General features: G+C 50.0%; 2 protein-coding genes across 5 annotated transcripts; one reads left to right on the forward strand and one right to left on the reverse strand.

Annotated features, from left to right (window-relative positions):
- Positions 1-11912, forward strand: BYSL (bystin like). Its single transcript, XM_024248340.3, has 7 exons — positions 1-649; positions 6261-6423; positions 9019-9157; positions 9522-9655; positions 10270-10430; positions 10602-10704; positions 11227-11912. Exons 1-7 carry the CDS (start codon positions 382-384, stop codon positions 11570-11572), a joined length of 1314 nt encoding a protein of 437 aa, XP_024104108.1. The 5' UTR covers positions 1-381; the 3' UTR covers positions 11573-11912.
- A 1600-nt stretch (positions 11913-13512) lies between these two features.
- CCND3 (cyclin D3) lies at positions 13513-20444 on the reverse strand. Of its 4 annotated transcripts, XM_063725233.1 has the most exons (6): positions 20022-20399; positions 19522-19731; positions 18934-19149; positions 15799-15958; positions 15122-15258; positions 13513-14670 (listed from the first exon to the last, which is right to left on the reverse strand). In XM_063725233.1, the coding sequence occupies exons 1-6, from the start codon at positions 20217-20219 to the stop codon at positions 14503-14505; spliced, it is 1089 nt and encodes a 362-aa protein (XP_063581303.1). In that variant the 5' UTR covers positions 20220-20399; the 3' UTR covers positions 13513-14502. The 4 variants fall into 4 exon arrangements, with proteins under 4 accessions (XP_063581303.1, XP_002816925.1, XP_009240145.1 ...); XM_002816879.4 differs by lacking the exon at positions 19522-19731 and having other exon boundaries at positions 20022-20444; XM_009241870.4 differs by lacking the exons at positions 15122-15258; positions 19522-19731 and having other exon boundaries at positions 20022-20397.
- Between the last annotated feature and the right edge of the window lie 4145 nt (positions 20445-24589).

Here is a 24589-nt window from a genome sequence, read left to right on the forward strand (position 1 = left end):
GGGGCGTGTTTCGGCACCTCGGTGACGCCTCCACTGACATCATCTGCGGATTCCCACCCCGAGGTTTCTAAATCCAGACATTCCCGTTTGGCTGAGCACTCTAGGCCTACATCTATGAAGCTAGGAGAGCGACACTCAAAGACTGCACTATTGAGAGAAGCTAACGTTAAAGGCAGTGAATGTATTCGAGAGTCCAGCTCCGGAACCCGGAAGCTCTTTTAGTGGGAGGGGCGGCACTGATGGCGCTTCTGGCCTCCGAATGCTAGGGGGCGCTGTGATCGCCGGGCGGCCTCTTGGGCGCTGGGAGTCCACCGCGCAAGCGCATTCAGGCCTTTCCTCAGTCCCCACGTGCGAACCTTCCCGGCAACTTTTTCGAGAAAAATGCCCAAATTCAAGGCGACCCGTGGGGTCGGGGGTCAGGAAAAACATGCGCCTCTGGCCGATCAGATCCTGGCTGGGAATGCCGTGCGGGCGGGGGTCCGGGAGAAGCGGCGGGGTCGCGGGACCGGAGAAGCGGAGGAAGAGTATGTGGGGCCCCGGCTGAGCCGACGGATTTTGCAGCAAGCACGGCAGCAACAGGAGGAGCTCGAGGCCGAGCATGGGACTGGGGACAAGCCCGCGGCGCCGCGGGAACGCACCACGCGGCTGGGTGAGTGTCTGGGATGAGGTCCGAGGAAGACAGTGGCCAGTAGTAGGGCGGGGTGGACAGCTAAAAAGTGTCTGGCAGGGGAATTGCTTCGAGTCAACAAAGGGGTACGTATTACACTTGCCAAAGTAACGGAATGGGAGACTGAACCCTGTCTAGAGCCCGCCGCACCCACTCCTAGTTTTAGGCACTCCCTTCTAGACACCCCCGAAGTTAGGCCAACAGTAATCGCTCGCGCCACTAAGTGCTCCTAGCATGTATCCATTGGTTTTGTAAATATTTATGGGATACCCACTACGAGCTTTGCTCTATGCTCGGAATTCTATCGAATGTTTGGGTACAGAAGTAAACAACACAGGCACGTCTAACTTAAGGACCTTACAGTCAAGCCCAGCAGAGAGGCAATTAAGTAGACTCTTAGAATAATACATTTCCATGATAAAGTATCGTTTCCCTGGTAACAATAGCATTGGTCTTGAGAAGCTTCTCCGATTGCAGCAGGACCTTTAAGCTGAGAACTGAAAAACGAATGGGAAGTGTTATGAGCAGAAAACACATTGTTTAGCAGCCAAAGAGCGAGAGAGATGAATTGAAAGACGTTTGATATTTTCTCACTAGGGAGGGAGTGTTGATCTCTGAGGTGCTTCATCCGTTTCTCAGATCTCATCTAAAGCAATATTTGACACAATTGAATAGTGGCCTTCTGGCCCCAGTATCCTTACTTGGGTTCTAAGACATCAACACTCCTGTTTTACTGCCACCTCACTTCTCAGTATCCTTGGCTGACTCTTATTGCAACCTCTTATCCTCAGTCCTCTGACCTCTTCAAATATTCTCTGGTGCTGGCAAGGTTCATGGTTTAAATACCATCTCTTGAGTGACTACTCCTAACTTTATAGTCTAGCCCTGATCTCTTCCATGAAATCCAGATTCTTATATTCAGCTGCCTATTTGGCATCTCCAATTTGAAATCTAACAGACAGCTCAAATTTAACATGTACAAAACAGAAATCCTGACCTTCTCTCCAAACCTGCTTCTCTCACCATTGTCTTCCCTGTCTCAGTTAGTAGCATATTCTTTCATTTGCTGAAGATAAACTTTAGACTCCTCTCTCTCCCCGCCCCCACCATCTCCTCTCCGTCTCTCCCTCCCCACATCTGATCTGTAAGGAAATTCTGATGACTTTGTCTTCAAAGTATATCCAAAATCAGACCACTTTTCACCGCTTTGGAACACCAGCCTGTCGTAGCCACCACAATCTCTCACCTGGATTATCACAGTAGCCTCCTCGTTAGTATCTCATATTCTCCGTTTTCTCTTTTCTTTTTTTTTTTAAGACAGAGTCTCTCGCTTTGTCACCCAGGATGGAGTGCAGTGGCACAATCATAGCTAACTGCAGCCTCAATCTCCTGGGCTCCAGCTGTCTTTCCACCTCAGCCTGCCACATAGCTGGGACCACAGGTGTGTGCCACCATGTCCAACTAATTCTTTTTTTTTTTTTTTTGAGACAGAGTCATTCTGTCACCCAGGCTGTAGTGCAGCGGCGCAGTCTTGGCTCACTGCAGCCTCTGCCACCTAGGTCCAAGCAATTCTGCCTCAGCCTCCTGAGTAGCTGAGATTACAGGCGTGAGCCATCACGTCCAGTTAATTTTTGTATTTTCAGTAGAGATGGGGTTTCACCATGTTGGCCAGGCTGGTCTTGAACTCCTGACCTCAGGTGATCCGTCCATCTCTGCCTCCCAAAATGCTGGGATTACAGGCGTGAGCCACCGCACCCGGCCGCTAATTATTTAATTATTTGTAGGGATGAGGTCTCACAGTGGTGCCCAGGTTGGTCTCAAACTCCTGGGCCCAAACGACCCTCCCTGCCTTGGCCTCCCAAAGTGCTGGGATTACAGGTGTGAGCTACTGCATCCTGCCGTGTCTCGTACTCGCTACAAAGCACTCACAGGTGGGGGACTACAATGGTCTACAATGCGCTATATGATCTGCCTCCTTTGCCAGTCTGACCTCTTCTACTGCTTTCCTCTTTGCCCATTCCACTCCACCTATTTAGGCTTCATTGTGCCTTAAACATGGGAAATTAGGGGATTTGGGCTGGTTGTTCCTTCTCTCTGGGATAGTTTGTTCTCATACACTTGTAGGGTTACTTTCTCAGAGAGGCCTATCCACTCCATTTAAGATTGCAGCACTCTACTCCATCTCCATACTCCCAGCATTTCTGCCCTATCTTTTTTCATAGTACTTTTTTTTTTTTTTTTTTGAGACAGAGTCTCGCTCCATCGCCCAGGCTGGAGTGCAATACCGCGATCTCGGCTCACTGCAACCTCTACCTCCCGGGTTCAAGCGATTCTCCTGCCTCAGCCTCCCAAGTAGCTGGGATTACAGGCGCCTACCACCACACCCAGCTTTTTTTTTTTTTTTTTTTTTTTTTTTTTTTTTTTTTTTGTATTTTTAGTAGAGACGGGGGTTTCGCCATGTTGGCCAGCCTGGTCTCAAACTGCTGACCTCAGGTGATCCACCCGCCTCGGCCTCCCGAAGTGCTGGGATTACAGGCATGAGCACCGCACCCAGACCATAGTACTTATCTTTTAGCCCAATATATTTATATGTTTATTTATGTCTATCTCTTCCATTTAGACAGGATTGGGTGCATTCAGGGTGGTATGGTCGTAGACTATCTCCTCCAATTAGAATGTAAGCTGTATAGAACAAAGTCTTTTGGTTTCTGTTGTTCATGGGTATATTGCCAGCACCCCGAACAGTGCCTCACATATAGTAGGTGCTTGGTGTTTGCTGAATGACTGGGTTAATCGGTAATGAATGATGGTCAGGTAGGTAGGAGCCAAGCCTACAAAAGATTTTAAAACCATCCTAACAGCAGTGGGAAGAATGGGAAGCTACTGGAGAATTTTAAGTACAGGGCTGCTCAAATCAAATATGTGTTTCTGGAAGATGATCGTCTGCAGAGTGGAAAATGAGTTGGAGGGAAGCAAGGTCAGAAACATAGAGACCAGTGGGCGACTGTTGAATAAATCCAGGCAAGAGATGATGCTGATCTAGGCTTAGATGGGGCTGTGAAGCATGTGAGAGACAGTCTATGAGGTAAAATTGAATAGGATTTAGTAATTGATTGGGTGTTGAGGGTGAGGGCAGGGGATGAGGCAGGAGTACCTGCCAGGCTTAGCATTGGGTGGATGATGGTGCCATTTACTGAGCTGTGGATGGTTAGCAGTGTAGATCTAGGAGGGAAAGAAAATTAGTTTAGTTGATAACTGGTGAGGTTTGAGGTGCCTGTGAGTCATCCAAGAGCAGCTGTACAGGAGACATCTGGAGTTAGGGTCTGGCGCTAAGGAGAACCACCTACAAAGTACAAATTTGGGGGACTGTTGGCACGTGGAGACAAAATCTGTTCCCCCTTATTTAGTGTTTATCACACACTGCCTTTGTTGTTAATGACCTATTGATATGTAGCATTATAGCTCCCCACTTGGATTATTAGACCCTCTTCCAGATGCCCAGACATGTAGCCTTCCAAAAACGGAAGTTATTTAAATGGACTAACTTCATTTTTTTTTTTTTTTTTTTTTTTTTTTTGAGACGGAGTCTCGCTCTGTCGCCCAGGCTGGAGTGCAGTGGCGCGATCTTGGCTCACTGCAAGCTCCGCCTCCCGGTTTCACACCATTCTCCTGCCTCAGCCTCCTGAGTAGCTGGGACTACAGGCGCCTGCCACCACACCCAGCTAATTTTTTTGATTTTTAGTAGAGACGGGGTTTCACCGTGTTAGCCAGGATGGTCTCGGTCTCCTGACCTCGTGATCCACCCTTGGCCTCCCTAAGTGCTGGGATTACAGGCGTGAGCCACCGCACCCAGCCTATTTATTTATTTTTATTTATTTATTTATTTTTTTTTTTTTTTTTGAGACAGAGTTTTGCTATTGTTGCCCAGGCTGGAGTGCAGTGGCGTGATCTCAACTCACCTCAACCTCTGCCTCCCGGGTTCAAGCGATTCTCATGCCTCAGCCTTCCTAAGTAGCTGGGATTATAGGCATGCGCCACCAAGCCCGGCTAATTTTGTATTTTTAGTAGAGACAGGGCTTCTCCCTGTTGGTCAGGCTGGTCTCAAACTCCCGATCTCATAATCCACCCGCCTCGGTCTCCCAAACCGGTGGGATTACAGGCGTGAGCCACCGCGCCCAGCCAACTTCATGTATTTAAATGGACTGGTGGATTGAAATCTGAATTCTACTGCCTGAATTTAAAGGCCCTCCAGTCTGGCTTCACCTTTCCCACCTACCTAGCATTATTTCTTGCTATTGCCTAGGAGACTCTTATATCCAAGCCTTATTTTCTCCGGGTCTGGAACACACTCCTCCTGCTCCCAGACTGCCCATCCAGTGCCTAACTGTCCTCACCACTCATCCTTTAAGTGCATATGTTGTCTCTACTACTAATTGTGGCATATAATCAAACCCTAATATGTGTAGAATAGTGGTGAAGAATGCAGTCTAGACCCAGACTACCTGTCTTGGGCAAATTACCCAACTTTTCAGTGCTTCAATGTCCTCATTTGAAACTGGGTATAGTAATAGTATCCACTTCTTGGGTTTATTTTTATTTATTTATTTATTTATTTATTTATTTATTTGCCAGTGTTCCATAAGAAGGTTTTTTTTTTTTTTTTAATTTTATATATATTTTTTGAGACAGAGTCTCGTTCTGTCGCCAGGCTGGAGTGCAGTGGCGCGACCTTGGCTCACTGCAACCTCCACCTCCTGGGTTCAAGTGATTCTCCTGCCTCAGCCTTCCAAGTAGCTGGGACTACAGGCGCGCACCACCACGCCCAGCTAATTTTTGTATTTTTAGTAGAGATGGGGTTTCACCATGTTGACCAGGATGGTCTCAATCTCTTGACCTCGTGATCTGCCCGTCTTGGTCTCCCAAAGTGCTGGGATTACAGGCGTGAGCCACCATGCCCAGCCACTTCTTGGGTTTATAAGGATTAAACAGTTAACATGGGTATAGTGTTTAGAAGTTCCTTCTACAGGCCGGGCACGGTGGCTCATGCCTGTAATCCCAGCACTTTGGGAGGCTGAGGCGGGTGGATCATGAGGTCAAGAGATCGAGACCATTCTGGTCAACATGGTGAAACCCCCAACTCTATTAAAAATACAAAAAATTAGCCGGGCATGGTGGCTTATGCCTGTAGTCCCAGCTGCTTGGGAGGCTGAGGCAGGAGAATGGCATGAACCCGGGAGGCGGAGCTTGCAGTGAGCTGAGATCGCGCCACTGCACTCCAGTGTGGGTGACAGAGCGAGACTCCGTTTCAAAAAAAAAAAAAAAGTTCCTTCTACATAACTGAGTATGGTATGTTAACTATTATTTATGGCCATTGCTTTTCTTATTGTTTCCTGTGTATACATTTTGTTTCTCAAGCATGATTGCAAGCTCCTGGGGACAGGGAGCTAATGCATGCCTCATTTGTTTCACTGCACATACCTGTGTCTATCACGACCACATGTGAGGCCTGTACTACATAATGGCTAAAGTTAAACTGACGAAATCCCTCAGCTACCTTTTGCTGTGCTCATCCATTTAGTCTCCCCTCTTCTAGGTCCAAGAATGCCTCAAGATGGATCAGATGATGAGGACGAGGAGTGGCCCACCCTGGAGAAGGCTGCCACAATGACAGCGGTGGGCCACCATGCAGAGGTGGTTGTGGACCCTGAGGATGAGCGTGCCATAGAGATGTTCATGAACAAGAACCCTCCTGCCAGGTAGGCCTGGGGATTTGGGATAATGGGTCCTTGTAGAAAGTTCCCACAGGAAAACAAGTTCCCTGGCAGACTTATGATTCCCTACCTTTGGAAAGGGCCCTGGAGTTGCTAGTTGTAGGGGACCACCTTGACAAAACTGGCCCATCCTCAAAGGACCACTGTGAGTAGGAATGACCCAGCCTCAAAAAACATTGTGTCCTTCTGTCCATTTGTGGTACAACTGCCCAATTGCCAGGGAAACAGCTCCAGGCCCCTTTTACACCTCTGGGGAGAGCCATCCTATTGCATTTGGTTTTGGTATTCTTAGTTTTTTTAGTGGTAAGCTCAACTTCCTTGGACAAGTCTTCATATCCTAAGCTTCGTTTAAGCCAAGGTTTTTCAACCTCAGTATTATTGACATTTTGGGCTGGGTAATTTTGTGTGTGTGTGGAGGCTGTCCTGTGCGGTGTAGGGTGTTTAGTAGATACCTCTGATCTCTACTTCTAGACTCCAGTAGCAACCTTCCCCCTAATTGTGAAAACCAAAAATGACATCAGACATTGCCAAATGATCTCTGGGAGGCAAGACTGCCCCTAGTTAGGACCACTGATTTATTCCCATCTATAATAAATGCTAGCTCCAAAACATGCAGACATTTAGACCGCCTGTGGTCAAACTCCTGAGCCCATAAATTTTGGCCCTTGGGAGTGGAGTCTAGGATAAGGGTCCTCAACCAGTTCATTCTGACCCTGTGATATTAACATAATGGTGTCCCTGATACTTTAGGCTGTTTGGGGTTAATGCATCTCATTGCTAATCGTACTATAAAAGGACAGGGAGGCTGATAAATTCTGTGGCAGCTTATTTGAAAATGCAGAATGAAGAAATGAAAATGAGCCCCTCTCCCAGATTGATGCCTAACAGTTGAAATACATGTCACAAAATATGTACTTGGGCTTGTCCCACCAGAGAGCCTCTCAGGTTCTCACTCAGCACCTCATAACTCCTACTTCACTGATAATGCTGACAAATTTAGCAGAATGCTTTTCCAGCTTGTAGTAAATAGAGTAGACAAGCTCCTTGAAGTAATCAGAACTCCTGGCAGTCGTAAGAAATGATAACTGGCATCTTCAGAAAGCAAACCTAGATCCACATGAATTCAACAATCAGAGGCCATTTAGTTTGGGGGCACATTATAAGGTACTATAAAGCATCTTAACTTAAGACTTTGAAAAACCTGAGTTTGACTCTTACCTCCCATCTGACAGCTGTGAGGCCTTGGGTGAGTTATTAACCTGAGGCCCAGTTCCCATGTCTGCATGAGTTTCCGTGTCCTATAAGTGTTACGCTGACTCTAGGACTGAAAAGTCCCAAACTCACTGCCTGGCATTGAGTAGGACCTCAGAAAAGAGGAGCAGTTTGTTTTTTGTTTTGTTTTGTGACAGGATCTCTCTCTGTAACCCATGCTGGAGGGCAGTGGCGTGATCTCAGCTCACTGCAACCTCAACCTCTCAGGTAGCTGGGATTACAGGTGCGTACCACCACGCCTGGGTAATTTTTGTTTTATTAGTAGAGATGGGGTTTCACCACGTTGGCCAGGCTGGTCTCAAACTCCTGACCTCATGTGATCCACCTCCCTCAGCCTCCCAAAGTACTGGGATTACAAGCGTGAGCCACTGCACCCAACTGAGAAGCAGCTTTAAATACATTTCAGTCTGGGCATGGTGGCCCAGACCTGTAATCTCAGCACTTTGGGATGCCAGGGCAGGAGCCCAGGAGTGTGAGACCAGCCTGGGCAACATGGGGAGACCCCATCTCTACAGAAGAATAAAAAACTAGCTGGGCCTTGTGCTATGTGCCTGTGGTCCCAGCTACTCAAGAGACTGAGGCGGGAAGATCGCTTGAGCCAGAGAGATAGAGGCTGCAGTGAGCCGTGATGGTGCCACTGCACGCCAACCTGGGCAACAGAGCTAGACTCTCTCTCAAAAAAAATAAATAAATACACTTCAGCAGCCTCTGAAGATGCTAGTATTATATGACAGCTCAAGGTGATGGTAATTCTGAATCATTAAGATAAGATTATGTTTGATATACCCAACAATACTCTGTTTAAGGAGGCTGAAAAGAATATAATCAGTCTTAGAAATATTTCCATAGATACACTTGCTGTGTACTGACCGTTCCAAGTAATGAATAGACATTAACTTATTTAATCCTTCCATTAATCTTTTAAGGTGGGTACCGTTATTATCCCTATTTTACAAATGAGGAAACAGGCATAGAGAGGTAAAGTAACATGCCCAAGATCATACAGGGAGTGGGTGAGCCAGGATTTGAACCTGGGCAGACTGACTTCAGAGTTGAGATTCATAATAACCTCCATACAACTGCCAGCTTTGTCCTAAATGGAATGACTTTCAGTTCCTTTGCACCCTGCAGTGATTCTGTCTGTGGTGGATGAATGGGCACAGAGAGAGAACTCTAAGCTGCATAACCCAGCAGGATCGCAGTATGGCAGTGCTCACAGGGGACTGTGGGGAGTCTGGAGCTTCCTGGACAGTGACCACAGTGCTCCTTCCCTCCTCTCTCCCCTCCCCTTGGCACTTCCCCTCTTAGGCGCACCCTGGCTGACATCATCATGGAGAAGCTGACTGAGAAGCAGACAGAGGTTGAGACAGTCATGTCAGAGGTGTCGGGCTTCCCTATGCCCCAGCTGGACCCCCGGGTCCTAGAAGTGTACAGGGGGGTCCAGGAGGTAAGAGCTGAGAGGGGAGCCATGGTGGAAGACCCCTTTGGGGGCTGTGGGCTCCTGCCACAGGCTTTTTTGCCTTTTGCCTGCATCTCATACTAAAGAAGTCATGGGAGTAGAAAACAGACCTAAGAGGCAGAGTGTGTGGGTTCAGATTCCTGCTCTGCCTGTAAATGACTTGGCATCCTTGGGTCGGTTACTGGAACTCTCACTGGTCATCTGTAAAACGAGCATAATAATGGCACCTCCTTATAGGTTATTGTGGGGATGCAATGAGTTAATATATTAAAAGCACCCAGACAAGTTCCTAGCTCACAGCAAGCTTGCCATATGTGGATGATGATGATTGTTTTACCTCCCTCATCCCTAGGTATTATCTAAGTACCGCAGTGGAAAACTGCCCAAGGCATTTAAGATCATCCCTGCACTCTCCAACTGGGAGCAAATCCTCTACGTCACAGAGCCGGAGGCCTGGACTGCAGCCGCCATGTACCAAGCCACCAGGTAGAGTAGCTGGGGGTTCCGGGGCCTTGGGTCTATAGGTGCAGGCTGGGCTTGGGACGGACAGGCTTTCCTTGCCTCTCGCCCCAGGGCATTTGAGCTTTGCCCCAGGGCCCTCTCTGTGCTACATTATAGCATCATTTTTCTAGCTTTTCTTGTGTCATTTTTTGGGGCCAAGACCCAGTTAGCCAGTTAGGAACCCTCTGTGATGAATTTCTAGGGGAGAGGCTTCTATAGCCACTGGGATACAGCCCTGTAGCAGGACCCTCAGAAGTCTGTGACTGCCCAGGCATGCTCAGGGCCCTAGTGATAGCAGAATCGAGAGGACCATGATAGCAAGAGGAAGGAGAGTAGCTGAGTAGCCAGCAGTTTGCACGAGCTCTGGCTCTCCCACAGACAAACGGCGCTCCACATTTGGGTATCTCTCATTGCCCCTCCTATTCTCTCTCTAAGCTGATGGGTGTTGCATGCACACAGCTCCCACACATCCCCCACTGAAAGAAGGGTCCCATATTTTACTTTAAAACCTCTTGTATGCACTATCCACGGTGATATTTAATGGGCCGGGTCCAGACTGTCGTGTGACTTGGAAACTTCCCCCGCTTAACTCCCACTAGGATTTTTGCCTCTAACCTGAAGGAACGCATGGCCCAGCGCTTCTACAACCTTGTCCTGCTCCCTCGAGTACGAGATGACATTGCCGAATACAAACGACTCAACTTCCATCTCTACATGGCTCTCAAGAAGGCCCTTTTCAAACCTGGAGCCTGGTTCAAAGGTGGGATCCCAGAGGCACGAAAGAAAGGGAAGGGCTGGAGCTTCTATGGGGAACACAGCAGGCCTGGTGTGGGAAATTGCTAGCTGTCCCTGGGCTGGGTGGGAATGCTTCCTGCTGTAACTCCTTTTTCTCATCCTGGGCTCATAGTGACTGCCCTTTGACTCTCCCTAGGGATTCTGATTCCACTGTGCGAGTCTGGCACTTGTACCCTCCGGGAAGCCATCATTGTGGGTAGCATCATCACCAAGTGTTCCATCCCTGTGTTGCACTCCAGGTAGCATTGCTGGGGGTGGAGGGGGGCTGGTCAGTGGATATCCAGATAGTGGAATTGCCAGGACTTGGGGATGGGCAGAGTGGAGAAGGAGCTAAGGATAGCCTTGGGTTTGTGCTTGTTTAAGCCAATGAGTAGGTGTATCATTATCCCCCTAAATGTAAGTTCTGAAACAGGGCCCGAGTGCCTGGTATAAAGTTCTCAGTAAATAGATAACAAATGAGTAGGAAACACAGGAAGAAAGTAGTTAGGGTGGAGACGTTGAGATGTTTGGACTATACTCTAGTTGGGTACTGAAACAAGCAGTCTATGCTAGAGGTAGAGATTTGGGTGGATCCCTGTAGAGATGGTGACTGAAGTCAAGGGAGTATAATATGACTGGGTAGGTGAGAAGGTCCCTGGGGAATACCATAGTGTAAGGGCCAGCAGAGGGGAAGGAAAAAAGGGGAAAGCATAGAGGGAGAAGTAGGATCCTTCTTCCAATGTTTTCCCCGCTAACTCTACCCCACCTCCCTTTCCCACTAGTGCGGCCATGCTGAAAATTGCTGAGATGGAATACAGCGGTGCCAACAGCATCTTCCTGCGACTGCTGCTGGATAAGAAGTACGCACTGCCTTACCGGGTGCTGGATGCCCTAGTCTTCCACTTCCTGGGGTTCCGGACAGAGAAGCGTGAACTGCCTGTGCTCTGGCACCAGTGCCTCCTGACTTTGGTCCAGCGCTACAAGGCCGACTTGGCCACAGACCAGAAAGAGGCCCTCTTAGAACTGCTCCGGCTGCAGCCCCATCCACAGCTATCCCCCGAAATCAGGCGTGAGCTTCAGAGCGCAGTCCCGCGAGATGTGGAAGATGTTCCCATCACCATGGAGTAAGGAAAACAGTCAGCTGTCCTGGCCAAAGGGGTTTGGAAGGACACCAAGACCCCCGTTGGTGACTGAAGATGACACTGAGCCTTAACGGCTGAAGACCCAGATCAGGGCAATGACAGATCACAGGGATATCTGTGGCTCCCAGTCCAGGACAGGAAGGACTGAGGGTCTGGCTGGTTCCCTCTTCCATTCTAGGCCCTTATCCCTGTTTAGTTCTGAGAGCCGACTTGAGATACCATACGCTAGCATTCCCAGTCCCCAGCTGGGGCTTGGTATGAGTACTTTTTCTATGGCTATTGTGTCAGGTCACTGTGGATAAAGGCAAAGGCAGATATTTATTGAACCTCTGTGTTTGGTGTAGTCAATGGAGGTGGGCATTACTCCTGTTAGTATCCGGAGGACGGAGGACATTCTTGTCCCGTTTATATAGGACCCACCTCCCTTGATCTCCAAGCTTGTTTCTCCGGGCTGCACTCACCTTGTTAGCCCCCAGGGGACACATCCTCTGCCTTCCCCCATCACAGGCTACAGCAGCCAGGAGCAGGTTGTCCAAAGATGGTCGTGTCTCAGCAGTGGATGAAAGGACAACAAGAGAAAACTCCTTGGGGAAAGCAGAGAGAGAGTCAAGAAAGGCCAGAGAATAAGGCTGGGCCCAAGAATGGTTAGATCAGAGCTAGCATCAAACAGGCTCCCTTTCTGGCTTTTCAGCCAATGAAAGCTTTAGACTAGTGACTAGTAAACTAGGGCCAAGTGCCCCTTTTTTTGTTGATTTGTTTATTGAGATGGAGTCTCGCTCTGTCGCCCAGGCTGGAGTACAGTGGCGTGATCTCGGCTCGCTGCAACCTCCGCCTCCGTGGTTCAAGAGATTCTCCTGCCTCAGCCTCCTGAGTAGCTGGGACTACATGTGCGTGCCAGCACGCCTGGCTAATTTTTGTATTTTTAGTAGAGACAGGGTAGAGAAGTGGTTTCACCAGGTTGGCCAGGCTGGTCTCAAACTCCTGACCTCAGGCTATCCACCCACCTCAGCCTCCCAAAGTGCTGGGATTACAGGCATGAGCCACCGCACCCAGCCCAAGTGCCCATTTTTGTGTGGCCCATGAGCTAAGAATGATTTTTCCATTTTTAAATGGGGAAAAAAATTAAAACAACAGTATTTTGTGATAGGTAGAAATTACATGAAATTCCAGTTTCAGCATCCATAAATAGTTTTGTTGGAACAGCCATGCTCACCCATTTACATGTTTTTTGTGGCTGCTTTTGTGCTACAACAGCAGAGTTTATAATCCTGCTATAACCCCTGTTATTTGCTTTCGAAATTGCACATTTGTTCCAACCCATTTAATATATTTGGGAACAGTTTGATCATAACGCAAACTTCATGTTTGCTTGTGTGTGATTTCATCCTCGAGAAATATTAGGTGAATATGGGAAACTGTACCTAGCTGAACCAAGCCTAACTAGTACACAAAACTCACACCTAAACATGTACCAGCTACCTCACTCAGCTCCCCACCTGTGTTGAGCAACCCTTCCAACATCCACTTCCAAAAGCAAAGTGCATGTCTTCAAGATAAAAGGCCATATTTATTGTGATATAATTTCTCAACCATTTGACATATGTAAAAACCAAACTATCCTTTTTTTTTTTAGATGTGTCACTCATTTGAGTGTTGTGGTTCAAGCCCCATTTTTCCCATGAGACCTGTGGTTTTTATTGTGCGATTTTGCATGGCATAGTGATTTGTAGGAACGCATAGGTCACATTAGAAAGCAGAACTGACTATATTTGGGTCAGAGACCATGTACCCCACAAAGCCTAAATGTCCAGCCCTTTACAGAAAAGGCTCAATGATCCCTGCTTTAGACCATTGACTTCCACCTCCTTACCTCATACAGTCCAGAAATAGACTTACCCACGCACCAATCCAAGAAGCCAAAGCCAGTTTTATTTCACAATCTTTATTACAGTAGGATGATGGTCCTGGGCCACCAGCCTAAACCTTGCGGCCTTAGGAAAGACCTGTGTCAACAGGGCTTGCCTCCCTCTCTAGACAGGGGCTCAGCCACCTCCAGGGCATCCCTGCTGCATTTTCCCTGCTGGAGGATGGGGCAGAGGGACAATGGGAGAGGAGGGCATGACCCCACCCCAGGCTGTAGCAGCTCGTCGGCCACAAAGATCCTTTTGCCAGTAGCAGAAGGGAGGAAAACAGCAACCACCAGGGTTACCACCACTTGTGGGATGGCCAGGACCCCATTACGTCCTCTTAAAGTTGTGCTCAAAGCAATTAATAAATTAAAATGAGCCTTCAGCAGCAAAGCTGTCAATCACACAGGAGAAGCTGAGCAGAAAGCAAAGCAAAGAGGAATTTATAGCTTCTCTGGCTGAGGCCTAGACCCCTCCCTCTAGGAGCAGCTGTCAGCACGGATTATATAGGGGCCTCCAAAGTACTGAGAGGAGCCATATAGACTATTCCCCCCATATGTGTCTATCATGCATGAAATTTCAGAGGGACCCCAATCCAAATGCAATAACCCTAGAAGGGACAACACCTTTAGAAGGCACTAGAGCATTTTAGCAGTTGACAACATGAGAGCCCCCAGGGGTGGGGGGGGGGGCCGTTCAAAAGGAATGCTGGTGTATGTATCCAATTCTGTCCCATCAGCCTGGCCCACCCCCAGCTAGAGTTGGGAAAGGCGCTGCTGGTCAGATGCAGGGAGGAGGAGCTTGACTAGCCACCAAAATGCAGACATGGCTGGCCGGGCCCCTTAGTGCACACTGCGGGGATGGGTAGGACCAGACCCCTTGGGCTTTGTGAAGGGGGAACAGACGACGCCCCTTCGGGCTTAGATGTGGTGTGGTTCCTGGAGGCAGGGAGGTGGGTGGCAGCGGCCCCTCCTCTGCTTAGTGGCCACTCCAGAGGGCCTCTCCAGGGCTACAGGTGTATGGCTGTGACATCTGTAGGAGTGCTGGTCTGGCTGGGCCCTTGGCTGCTGGAGCCCCGGGGGGCTTTGGGCGCTGGGCTGGAGCTGGTCTGAGCAGCTTCCCTGAGGCTCTCCCTGAGTGCAGCTTCGATCTGCTCCTGACAGGCCCGCAGGCAGTCCTGGGAACATGGGAGAAGAGTGAGGAGCGAACACTCCCCCCATAGCATCTGGCAGCAGGTGCAGGGGAAGGACAGCTCCCAACACATGGGGAAGTCTGGGGAGGTTAGGCCGCAGCCCAGCCCCAGGAATCGCTCTTCAGTTCTCAGAAACTAGCAAGAGGATGTGGCAAGGGAGTGTGAGAGCAGCCCTGCATCTGACACCAAACCCCCCACCCCCACTCCAGCACACCACTTGGCAAGAAAGGAGCCCCTAGGGCCAGTGCCCTTCACCCCACCCAAGATACTTGCTCTTCCCCAGACCAAGGCAGGAGATAAAAAGCCACAAAGCCCCAAGGTTGTGAAACCAGGACTTGGGACCAGGTTGGGGTTGGAGGTTTCCCTCTACTGGAGGCTCAGGGCATAGCACTACTTTATGAATGGAGAGGCTGCTGCCCAGCTGCCCAGCACTCACCACTTCAGTGCCAGTGATCCCTGCCAGCAGCTCTGTGAGCTCATCCCCGGACATGGAGCAGGCACCCAGGCCTTGCACTGCAGCTCCAATGCTGCCCGTGGCGATCATGGATGGCGGGTACATGGCAAAGGTATAATCTTGGAGAGGAGGAAAGGGAACCATGAGATAAGGAAACCTGAAGGATAACGGCCAGCATGGACTTCCGACTCCTTGGAAAGTGCCAGGCAGCATGAGTAGAGCAGAGGACATGCTGGAAAACTCCAGCAGTGGGTGGGGCAAGATATCAGCAAGGGAGGAAGACAGGAAAGAGTATCTTTCCTAGAGATCAGGACCAACTGCCAGTTTCCATAGGTCCCGGGAATAGACAAGACACTCCCTAGTGTGGGAACACAACTAGGGCCAAGAGACTGGGGTTCTGTTCCCAACCTGTTCACTGTGAGACCTTGAGCAAGTCACTTCTCTCTATACCCTTAGTGTCCCCGCTACAAACTGGAGGGGTCTGAGATCCCATAGAGCTGATTATAACCTGCTTTTCTGCATTGAGACTGGGGGCTCAGAGGGGGTGTAATTTTCACAAAGGAATTTTGACAGTATAAACCAGAATCTTCTAGTTACCTCTCACCCTTATAAGTCTTCGGATTTTTCCAATTTGGCAAAAATGTGCACAGGGCTCTTACCTGTAGCACAGAGGGCCAAAAAGGTCTGGGCGTGCTTTTTGACCAAGGCCTGTCGGTCACGGGGCAGAGAGAGCCGGTGCAGAATGAGGGCCAGGAAATCATGTGCAATCACAGCAGCCAGGTCCCACTTGAGCTTCCCTAGGACCAGCACCTCCCAGTCCTGAAAAAGCGGGGAAAGGGTGGGGTCAGTGGCTGGAGAAGGGAAGAGGAGGGAGCAAAGCAGAAGTCTCAAAGTCTCAGGGAGGGTAGCCCATCAAACTTTTAAAGCCCAAGACCCCAGTTCTGTTTCTGATTTTAAGGCCGGGCACCATGGAGTTCAAGGCAGGGAAGAGGAGGGGGCATGTGCTTTGAGCACTTACTGATCATTTACTAGGTGCCAGGACAACATGCTTTACATGGATTATCCCTTTTAATCCTGTCTGGTTATGTTTAAGGGGCCAATAATCCAGGCCTTCTCCTGACTTCATTCAGGGCTCTGAGGATTTCTCCAGCCAGGGCTGAAAGACGGAAGCAGCAGATACCACAGCATCACCATGAACTGGGGTCTCTTCTGGGATGAAGCAGAAAGACTCTCTCAACCCCAAGGATTTGTGAAAGGGGAGATCACCACTAGCTTCCCCTGCAACTCTGCATCTCAGCCAAGTCCACCCTTCTTGAATCAACAGAAGGGAGTATGACTCCTCCAATGACAGCCACTGAGCCTTTTCTGAGGTTCCTCAAAGGGGAGATTGCCCAACCCAAGCCACATCCCCTTGGTAGGATATCAGGGATGGGTCCTGAGGTATAGCACCCCACCCCACCCCCTTTAGCTGGAACCCGTAGTGCCCCATGCCACTTGACTTTCAGGAGGATAGGTGGAGGCCAAGCCAGACAGGATGGCTCCAAATGATTCCTGAGGGATCAAGCCCTATCCTCACCTACCCAAGCCTACCTGCCAGTACTAGGTCTCGGGAGAAGGCTGGGAGCTCCACCCCAGTCCACTCGTCATGGGTTCCCAGACCTGGCCCCATTTCTGAGTTGCACACATGAGGATTTCTTCATTGTTTTATCTCAGGAAGGAACTTGTGGGTTTGACTCCTTATTGAGGCAGAAATGGCAACCCCACCCAACCTCTTCCAGGCCCCAGCCACAGCTATCTCTCTCTTGGCCCCAGCTTAGGTGTCAGCCTCTCAAATCAACCCCTACCCTCACAGAGCCCCAGAGAAAACAGCCTGGCCTGGAGCCAGAAGTGAGGCAGAGAAATGACAACACTACCCCTAGTGCATGTCCCAGGAGCCAACTCCTAACTCAGCAGTAAACAGAAGGGACCCAGATTCTAAGGAAGCATCTGGAAGGCAACTGGGGGTGGGACTCTCCCTATGGGGAGGCAAGGGGTTGTGTTTGAGGGAAGGTGGCCACCCTTCCCCATATCCAGGCAACCAGAGAATCCCAGTGTTAATTGGTGGAGAACACACCCCTGGAAGTGCTTAGCTTCAGTGGGTGGCAGCGGCCATCACATTCCTGACTTTTAAGGCAACCTGGTCTAGCTAGAAGACCCAGGTTCTACACTCATCTGCTCAGTGCAATGCTGAGGCAGGACCTTTCCCTCCTTCCTTGGGCCTCAGCCTCCTCTGCTGCACACGGATTTGGACCAACTGGAGTTCTCAGAGGTCCCTTCCAACCTTGACCTTCTAGGAAGTCTTCTGGGCACTCCACCCCCAGCTCAGGCAGAGGGAAGAGTACTTTTTGCCTGTACTGAAAAACCTTCATACGTGGGCACACAAACCACCTCCATCTTTTCACAAAAAGGAAGTTCCCCTTCTACCTTCCAGCCCCAACCCCTCCAAAAACATCTTGCTCTCTGGCCCTGGAAACTAGCTCCACCTTCAGACTTGCCAAAAACTACCAGATTCATCACAAAGAGCTGTGGAGCCTCCTGGATTCCCAACTCTGGCCTCCTACTCCCATCTCTGAGCTACTTGGCAGGAAGAGGAATCCTGTTCCTCGACTCACAGCAGTCGGGGGCCCCAGTACCCTGGCTTCCCTGCCAGCCAATCACAGCAGCCTGCTTGCTGCCCTCCTCCCTGGGAGATGGGGCCCAGAGACTCCTCTCAGGGTCAGCAGAAGACTTGGCCCACCACAGAGCAAGGTGGAGGAAGGTGCCAGCTCACCCACCCTCTCCCCCAGCCCCCCTAGGAGACAATCTGCATGTCCTAAATGACCTCTTCCAGATCCAGCAGCTCCCCCGCCTCCTCCCCAGGCTCCTTCTGAGGCGGGACAGAACCGGTGACTTTCCTGCCCGGCCTGAGTCCAGCCCAAGTTTCCAGCAAGAGGCCCAGGGAGCCACTTCCCAAACCACAGGAGTGACAGCAGCTCCCCACAGGGTTATGAAAGACCTTGGTCAGAGAGGGCGGGCCGGGGGAGGGGGCACCATTATCACATCGGAAGCAGCTGCAGCTCACCTCCCTGTCTGTCCCTCAGCTTGGGCCTTGGGCTAAGGGGGGAAGAGGGAGCTGTTTCCACCAGGCCCAAAGCAGCTGCTCCAGTTCCTCAGAAAGAAGACGGGGAAGGATTAGGAAGAAGCTGTTTCTTCCGGGATATAAGAGGAAGCAAAGAAGGTGGGATGAAATACATCAGCCCTTCCTTAAAGCAATCAGAGCCTGGCTTTAATTGGCTCTAGGAGGCTTTTCTATCACAAAGTCCACATGAGGATAAAGACTCAACCAAGGCAAAACCCCCTCCCCCACATGAAGCACATTCCACTCCCCTACTCCAGTGGGGGTGTGCAGGCATGCCCTTTTGCTGCCAATAAATAACTCATGGTGGCTGCGTAAACCCAGAGGCAAAGTACTAGTGAGTGCAGACATGCAGTTTGACTTGTTGCTATCTGGGGGAAAGACCAGGAAGGAGTGGCATCCCCTGGAGGTCAGGAGGAGGGGGTTTAATGCCTGCCTGCAGCTTAAGCCTGGGCGGGAGTGATACTAACCATCACACCACAATGCCCCATCGTTTGTTCCACCCCAATTCCTTTCCCAAAGGTCCTCATCGCCTTGCTTCCTCTCCAGGGGGCAGAAACCCTCTGATATCTCAAGCTTTCCTTTTCCTGGAAAGTGGGGAGACAATACGTGTCGGGGGTGGGGGGAGTTACACACGCACCCGCAACTGGCGGGGAGAGACAGCGTGGTCGGTGTAGATGCACAGTTTTTCGATGGTCAGGGGCGTGGTCTCGCGCAGCTTGGAGGCCAGCAGCATGCAGACCGCACCCAGGAGCTGCAACTGCGCCTTTCGGGTGGGGACGCAGGACAGGTAGCGATCCAGGTAGTTCATGGCCAGGGGGAAGACTTCCTCCTCACAGCGCTGTTCCTCACATACCTGGGGGAGGGCGCACAGTCACTGCTGGGGCAGGAGCGTGGGGAACACAGCAGCGGGGGGGTGGGAGCGCTGAAGTGAGGTGGGATAGGGAGCAAAAACGGGAGAAAGGGTAAGCTACTTACAGAGACAAGGACCAGTAAAGGAGGAGGATGCGCCCTGCCCAAGGTGACGCCCCCCACTTCCTCTGCGCGGCCTCCTCCCCTCTCCCCTTGCCGGGGGGGGGGGGGTGGTAAAGCCAAGGAGCCCTTGCTCACGAAGGATTCCAAACGGAGACTCCCCTCCCCCACAGCGAGGGGAAGTGGGACCCAAGGGTCACCCATGGTAGCCAGAGAGCTGGGACCTCACCCCCATCACCGCCACCACTGCACACACCCGAGGGGAAGGGAGGAGGCTCCTGCCGCTGCCTCCCGCACTTTTCATTTCCCTGTCGGCCGGAACAGTGCGCGCGCCACCCCCATCGCCTTCCCCGCCAGAACCCCGCGAAAGACACAGGAACCGGCTCCCGGGCGGGGGCGACCGAGCCCAGGGTTTTCCAGGCGCGCTCTCCGGAGAAGGCCGGGAGGGGGAGGGAAGCGGGAGACGCTGTGAGAAGCCAAAGGGGAGAGAGTGTCCTTGGTCCCGTTTTCTCGGCCCGAAGAGAGGCACAGTTAGGGTGCCAAGTGACTGGCAGTCACTGTCGGGAGGAGCCGATTAGAGCTCGGGAAAGCAAGGGAGGCAGCTGGCGTGGGTGCCCTAGTGAAAGGCCAGGCCCCGGGAGTCTTAGCCTCGGAGCATCCTGCAGATTGCTGTGGGGACCGGGATGTCCCGACAGGGCGGCCCCGGTGTGTCCAGACCCGGGAGCGGTGGGGGAGGGGGACGGGTCCGGGCGGTACCTCCAGCATCCAGTAAGCCAGCATCTTCCGCATGTGCGGCTTGATCTCCCGCTGCACGCACTGGAAGTAGGAGGCGCGGGGTACGTAGCGCTCCTCCAGGCGGAGTAGGCTCTGCAGGACACGCTGGTCCCCCAGGAGCCGCGGGTCCGGCCCGGCCCGGGGCGCGTGCCGGGTGCCTTCGCAACACAGCAGCTCCATACTCGGGCAGCGCACAGGCAGGGCGGGAGTGCGGGCTCGTGAGTCCCAAGGCAGGCGACGGGCCGGAGAGCGCGGGGCGCGGGTCTGGCGCTGGCGCTGGCACTGCGCGGCGGATCCCCAGCCCGCCCGCCGCCCGCGCGCGCGCCGCTTCCCTGACAGGCGCCCCGCCCCTCGCGACGATGTAGCAACCGTGGAATGCTCGGACGTCGCAACGCTCCGAGGGGCGGGGCTGCGGCTCCCCAGACGGAAAGGGTTGGCTGGGCGCTCTCCCCTCCCTCCCGCGGCCCCATTGGGCCGCCGAGCGCAAGCCGGCCGGCTTCCGGGCACTCCAGGCCCTCTGGACCACCGGGTGCAGAGAACTTTCTAGGAGGTGGGCCTCCTACCCACCCTCGGGCCCTGTCATTTTGCTTCTCGGACTCTAGTCACCCAGGAAAGAATTTTTCTCCAAAGGTCATTCATTCACTTATTCATTCGTCAAACCCTACTTCACCGGCTGCTTGCTCTAAGGAATGCGATAAATAATGTCAGAGCTAGTTCTTAGTGAACGCTGCTCGAAAGTATCACGATGTAATGACTCACTACATCTTCACGAAAACTCGGAAACCGAGGCAACCGTCATTCGGTTGGTCCGTGGCAGAGCTAGGATTGGGAAGCTGGCCTTCTTGCTCCAGATTCTGTGCTCTACACTATTGCTAGTTAAACTGTGATCCCAGACCTGTCCCGTGCATGCTCATCGCCTGGGAGCTGGTTAGAAATGCAGACTCTCAGGCCCACCCCTAACCTGAATCAGAATCTGCATTGTAACTAGATTTCTGTGCACTTTAAAGTATGAGAGCTTTAGTCTAAATCAGCATATAACAGAACGGAAAGGCCATGGAGTCATGGCCTCACCTTGTTAAGTTGCTTGCCTAGCTTTGGACAAGCCCCTAAAGTCGGCCTTAGCTTCTGTTTGGAGAAACTGTGGACGGAGAAACTAGATTCTCACTGAATCAGTTTCTTGCACAGACTCTGTGAGATCTACTGGTTGCATTTCTTCCACCTCCCAAACTTTTGGTTACTTTGTAGTTTTACCGGAAGCTGGATTCCACTTGACGAAGAGGCAGACAAAAGACCTCCAATAATGCTCCAAATGGGAGGAGGCCATGAGGATCCCTGCCCTACTGGGGTCCTCCTGACTTAGGAGACACTAAGGAAGTGTCTAACCATTTTCTGTTAATTATTTATTTATGTATTTATTTTATGAGACGAAGTCTCACTCTGTTGCTCAAGCCGGAGTGCAGTGGCGCGATCTGGGCTCACTGAAACCTCCACCTCCCGGGTTCAAGCAATTCCAGAGTAGCTGGGACTACAGGCATGCACCACCATGCCCGGCTAATTTTTGTATTTTTCGTAGAGATGGGGTTTCACTATGTTGGCCAGGCTAGTCTTGAACTCCTGACCTCGTGATCTGCCGGTCTCGGCCTCCAAAAGTGCTGGGATCACAGGCATGAGCCACCGTGCCCGGCCGAATTATTCTTTTTATATTATAAATTGTATTGTAGTTTTCATATCATAAAATATTCTTTTACATTGTAGAAAACTTCAAAAATACAAATAAGCCACAAAAAAGGAAATAATCATTTGCAATTTGCCATGAAATAACCCTTTAATATATCAATGTTTATTTTTCTAATTTTTGTTCTATGAATAAACACACATTTTAAATAGAATCATCACAAACTGTTTTGTAAGCTTTTTTCATTAAAAAAATACTGTTAACACTTTTCCATGCCATTAAATATTCTGGGACATAATTTGTAATGGGGACATAGTATACCATTAGGTGAATGTACAAAATGTATTTTGGAAAACCTGTATTGGTGGAAATTTAAATTATTTCTAGTTCTTCTCTATTAGACATAATACTGTAAAATATTTTTGTGGTAATATCTTTGTGCACACTCATGATTATTTCTAGAAGTGAATTAATTTCTAGAAGTGGAATTTCCCAATCTAAGGTTATGAAACATTCTAAGGCTTTTGATACACTTCTAATTGCCAAATTTTCCTGCTGAATAGTTAAACCAATCTTCTCCACCATCATTACATATCTATTTTTCAAAACAACTCTGCCAACTAGAGAGTGAAAGTGGCTTATTAGTAATAATAAATCTATTTTGGCATATTATTAGACATTTACATTTCTTATGTACATTACCCATTCATGTCCTTAGCTTATTCATTTATAGGGATGTTTGTTTTCTCTTACTGACTTATAAGTGCTCATCACCTCTCAAAGATACTAACCCTTTTCATATTTTTTGTTTGGTTTTTTAACTTTGTTTATAAAAATTCTTGACATAAATTAATTTTTAAAATCAGTATTTTTAAAACTTCTCATTTATAATAACATGGCACTATGTATAAAAATGTCCCATCAGCCCAGCACTTTGGGAGGCTGAGGCAGGAGGATCACTGGAAGCCAGGAGTTGAAGACCAGCCTGGACAACAAAGCAAGACTCCTATCTCTACAAAAAATAAAAAAAAATAAGCTGGGTGCGGTGGCACAAGCCTGTAGTCCCAGCTACTAGGGAGACCGAAGCAGGAGGATCGCTTGAGCCCAGGAGTTCAAGGCTGCAGTGAACCATGATGGCACATGACGTTCCTTAACATTTTGTTATCATACGTTTTGCAAAAACAAAATTTTAGTTCATTTTTTTTACTAATTTTTGGTTCACGGTGGATTTTTTTTTTTTTAACAAATAGAAGGGGTTTTTTTGTTTTTCTTTGTTTTTTGGTTTTGTTTCTTTGTTTTATTGACACGAAGTTTTGCTCTCGTCACCAGGCTGGAGTGCAGCTTACTGCAACCTCCGCCTCCCGGTTTCAAGTGATTCTCCTGCCTCAGCTTCCCGAGTAGCTGGGATTACAGGTGCGTACCACCATGCCCGGCTACTTTTTGTATTTTCAGTAGAGACAGGGTTTCACCATGTTGGCCAGGCTGGTCTCGAACTCCTGACTTCAAGTGATCTGCCTGCCTCAGCCTCCTAAAGTGCTGGGATTACAGGCGCGAGCCACCGCACCTGGCCAATTAGTTGCTGATTTATTAATTGAGGGAGGGCCACATAGACTGACTAGTCTTGAAAGCTGGATGTGAACCTGCAGTATGGGGACGGGAGCTCCTGGTGAGCAGGACTTTAGGAGAGATACTTCTGCCTCGCCCCTGGATGGAACAGCCATGCCTAGAGCTAGATCATCCCCTACTTTCAGGGCCAAGGACTGGCCACTGGGGAGGCAGGTGAGCTCAGTGCAGGACCAGCACAAGTTCACCAGTTATCCCCACCTCAAAGAAACAGGGGCTCCTCTTGTTTTTCTTGTTTTTATTTTTGTTTTTCTAAAAGGAAAACTAAAGACAAAGCAATGACCAGGGCCAATAGTATAAGGAGTTTCTACCCAGGTGCATCCAGTTACAAAAAGTCAATAAAATGGCAAATTGGAGGAGGGGTGGGAATGAATGTCACAGGCCAAATAAGAAACCCCAAGGAGGAAAGATGTATTTTCTTTCTCTTCCTCTTCATCATCAAAATACCCCCATCTGGGCCAGGCACGGTGGCTCACGCCTGTAATCCCAGCACTTTGGGAGGCCAAGGCGGGTGGATCACCTGAGGTCAGGAGTTCGAGACCAGCCTGGCCAACATGGTAAAACCTCGTCTCTACTAAAAATACAAAAAATTAGCTGGGTGTGGTGGTGGATGCCTGTAATCCCAGCTACTCCGGAGGCTGAGCAGGAGAATCACTTGAACCCCGGAGCCAGAGGGTGCAGTGAGCCGAGATCGTGCCATTGCACTCCAGCCAGGGCAACAAGAGCAAAACTCCGTCTCCAAAAAAAAAAGTCCGCATCTGAGAAGTGAGAAGCTGAAAAAGGTGATGGGTGAGGCCCATCACCCCAGAGTCCACATGCCATGGCTTAGTTACCTTCAGACCCATTGAGATGCTGGGGAGAGCCAAGCGAGCCATGGGGCTGAGAACAGGGGTGCTAAACAGGGTTCTGGAGTCAGAGACTGCTTTCAGTTCAAACCTGGCTCCCCAACTTATGAATTTGAGAGAATTACTGGAACCTCTCTGTTTCCTCTTTTATCCAGTGGGGATAATATAATAGCCCTATAATGATGTTCTGAAAACTAAACAAGCAGAAAATGTCTCACCTGTGCCTGGCACAAAGCAAGCACTCAGAGACAGTAGTTTCTGAAATGATTATTATTATTCCCTTTCTCAAGGAGTACCCTTTCTGTTATGAACATGCACCCATAACCCCTCTAAGAAAAGCAAAAGTTTGAGCAGCAAGAGCCCTACTCATAGAATTGCATCTCTAGCAAATCCTGATGACCTAGCTT

This window comes from Pongo abelii, chromosome 5, assembly GCF_028885655.2.
Source record: "Pongo abelii isolate AG06213 chromosome 5, NHGRI_mPonAbe1-v2.0_pri, whole genome shotgun sequence".
NCBI classification, from domain to species: Eukaryota; Metazoa; Chordata; class Mammalia; order Primates; family Hominidae; genus Pongo; species Pongo abelii.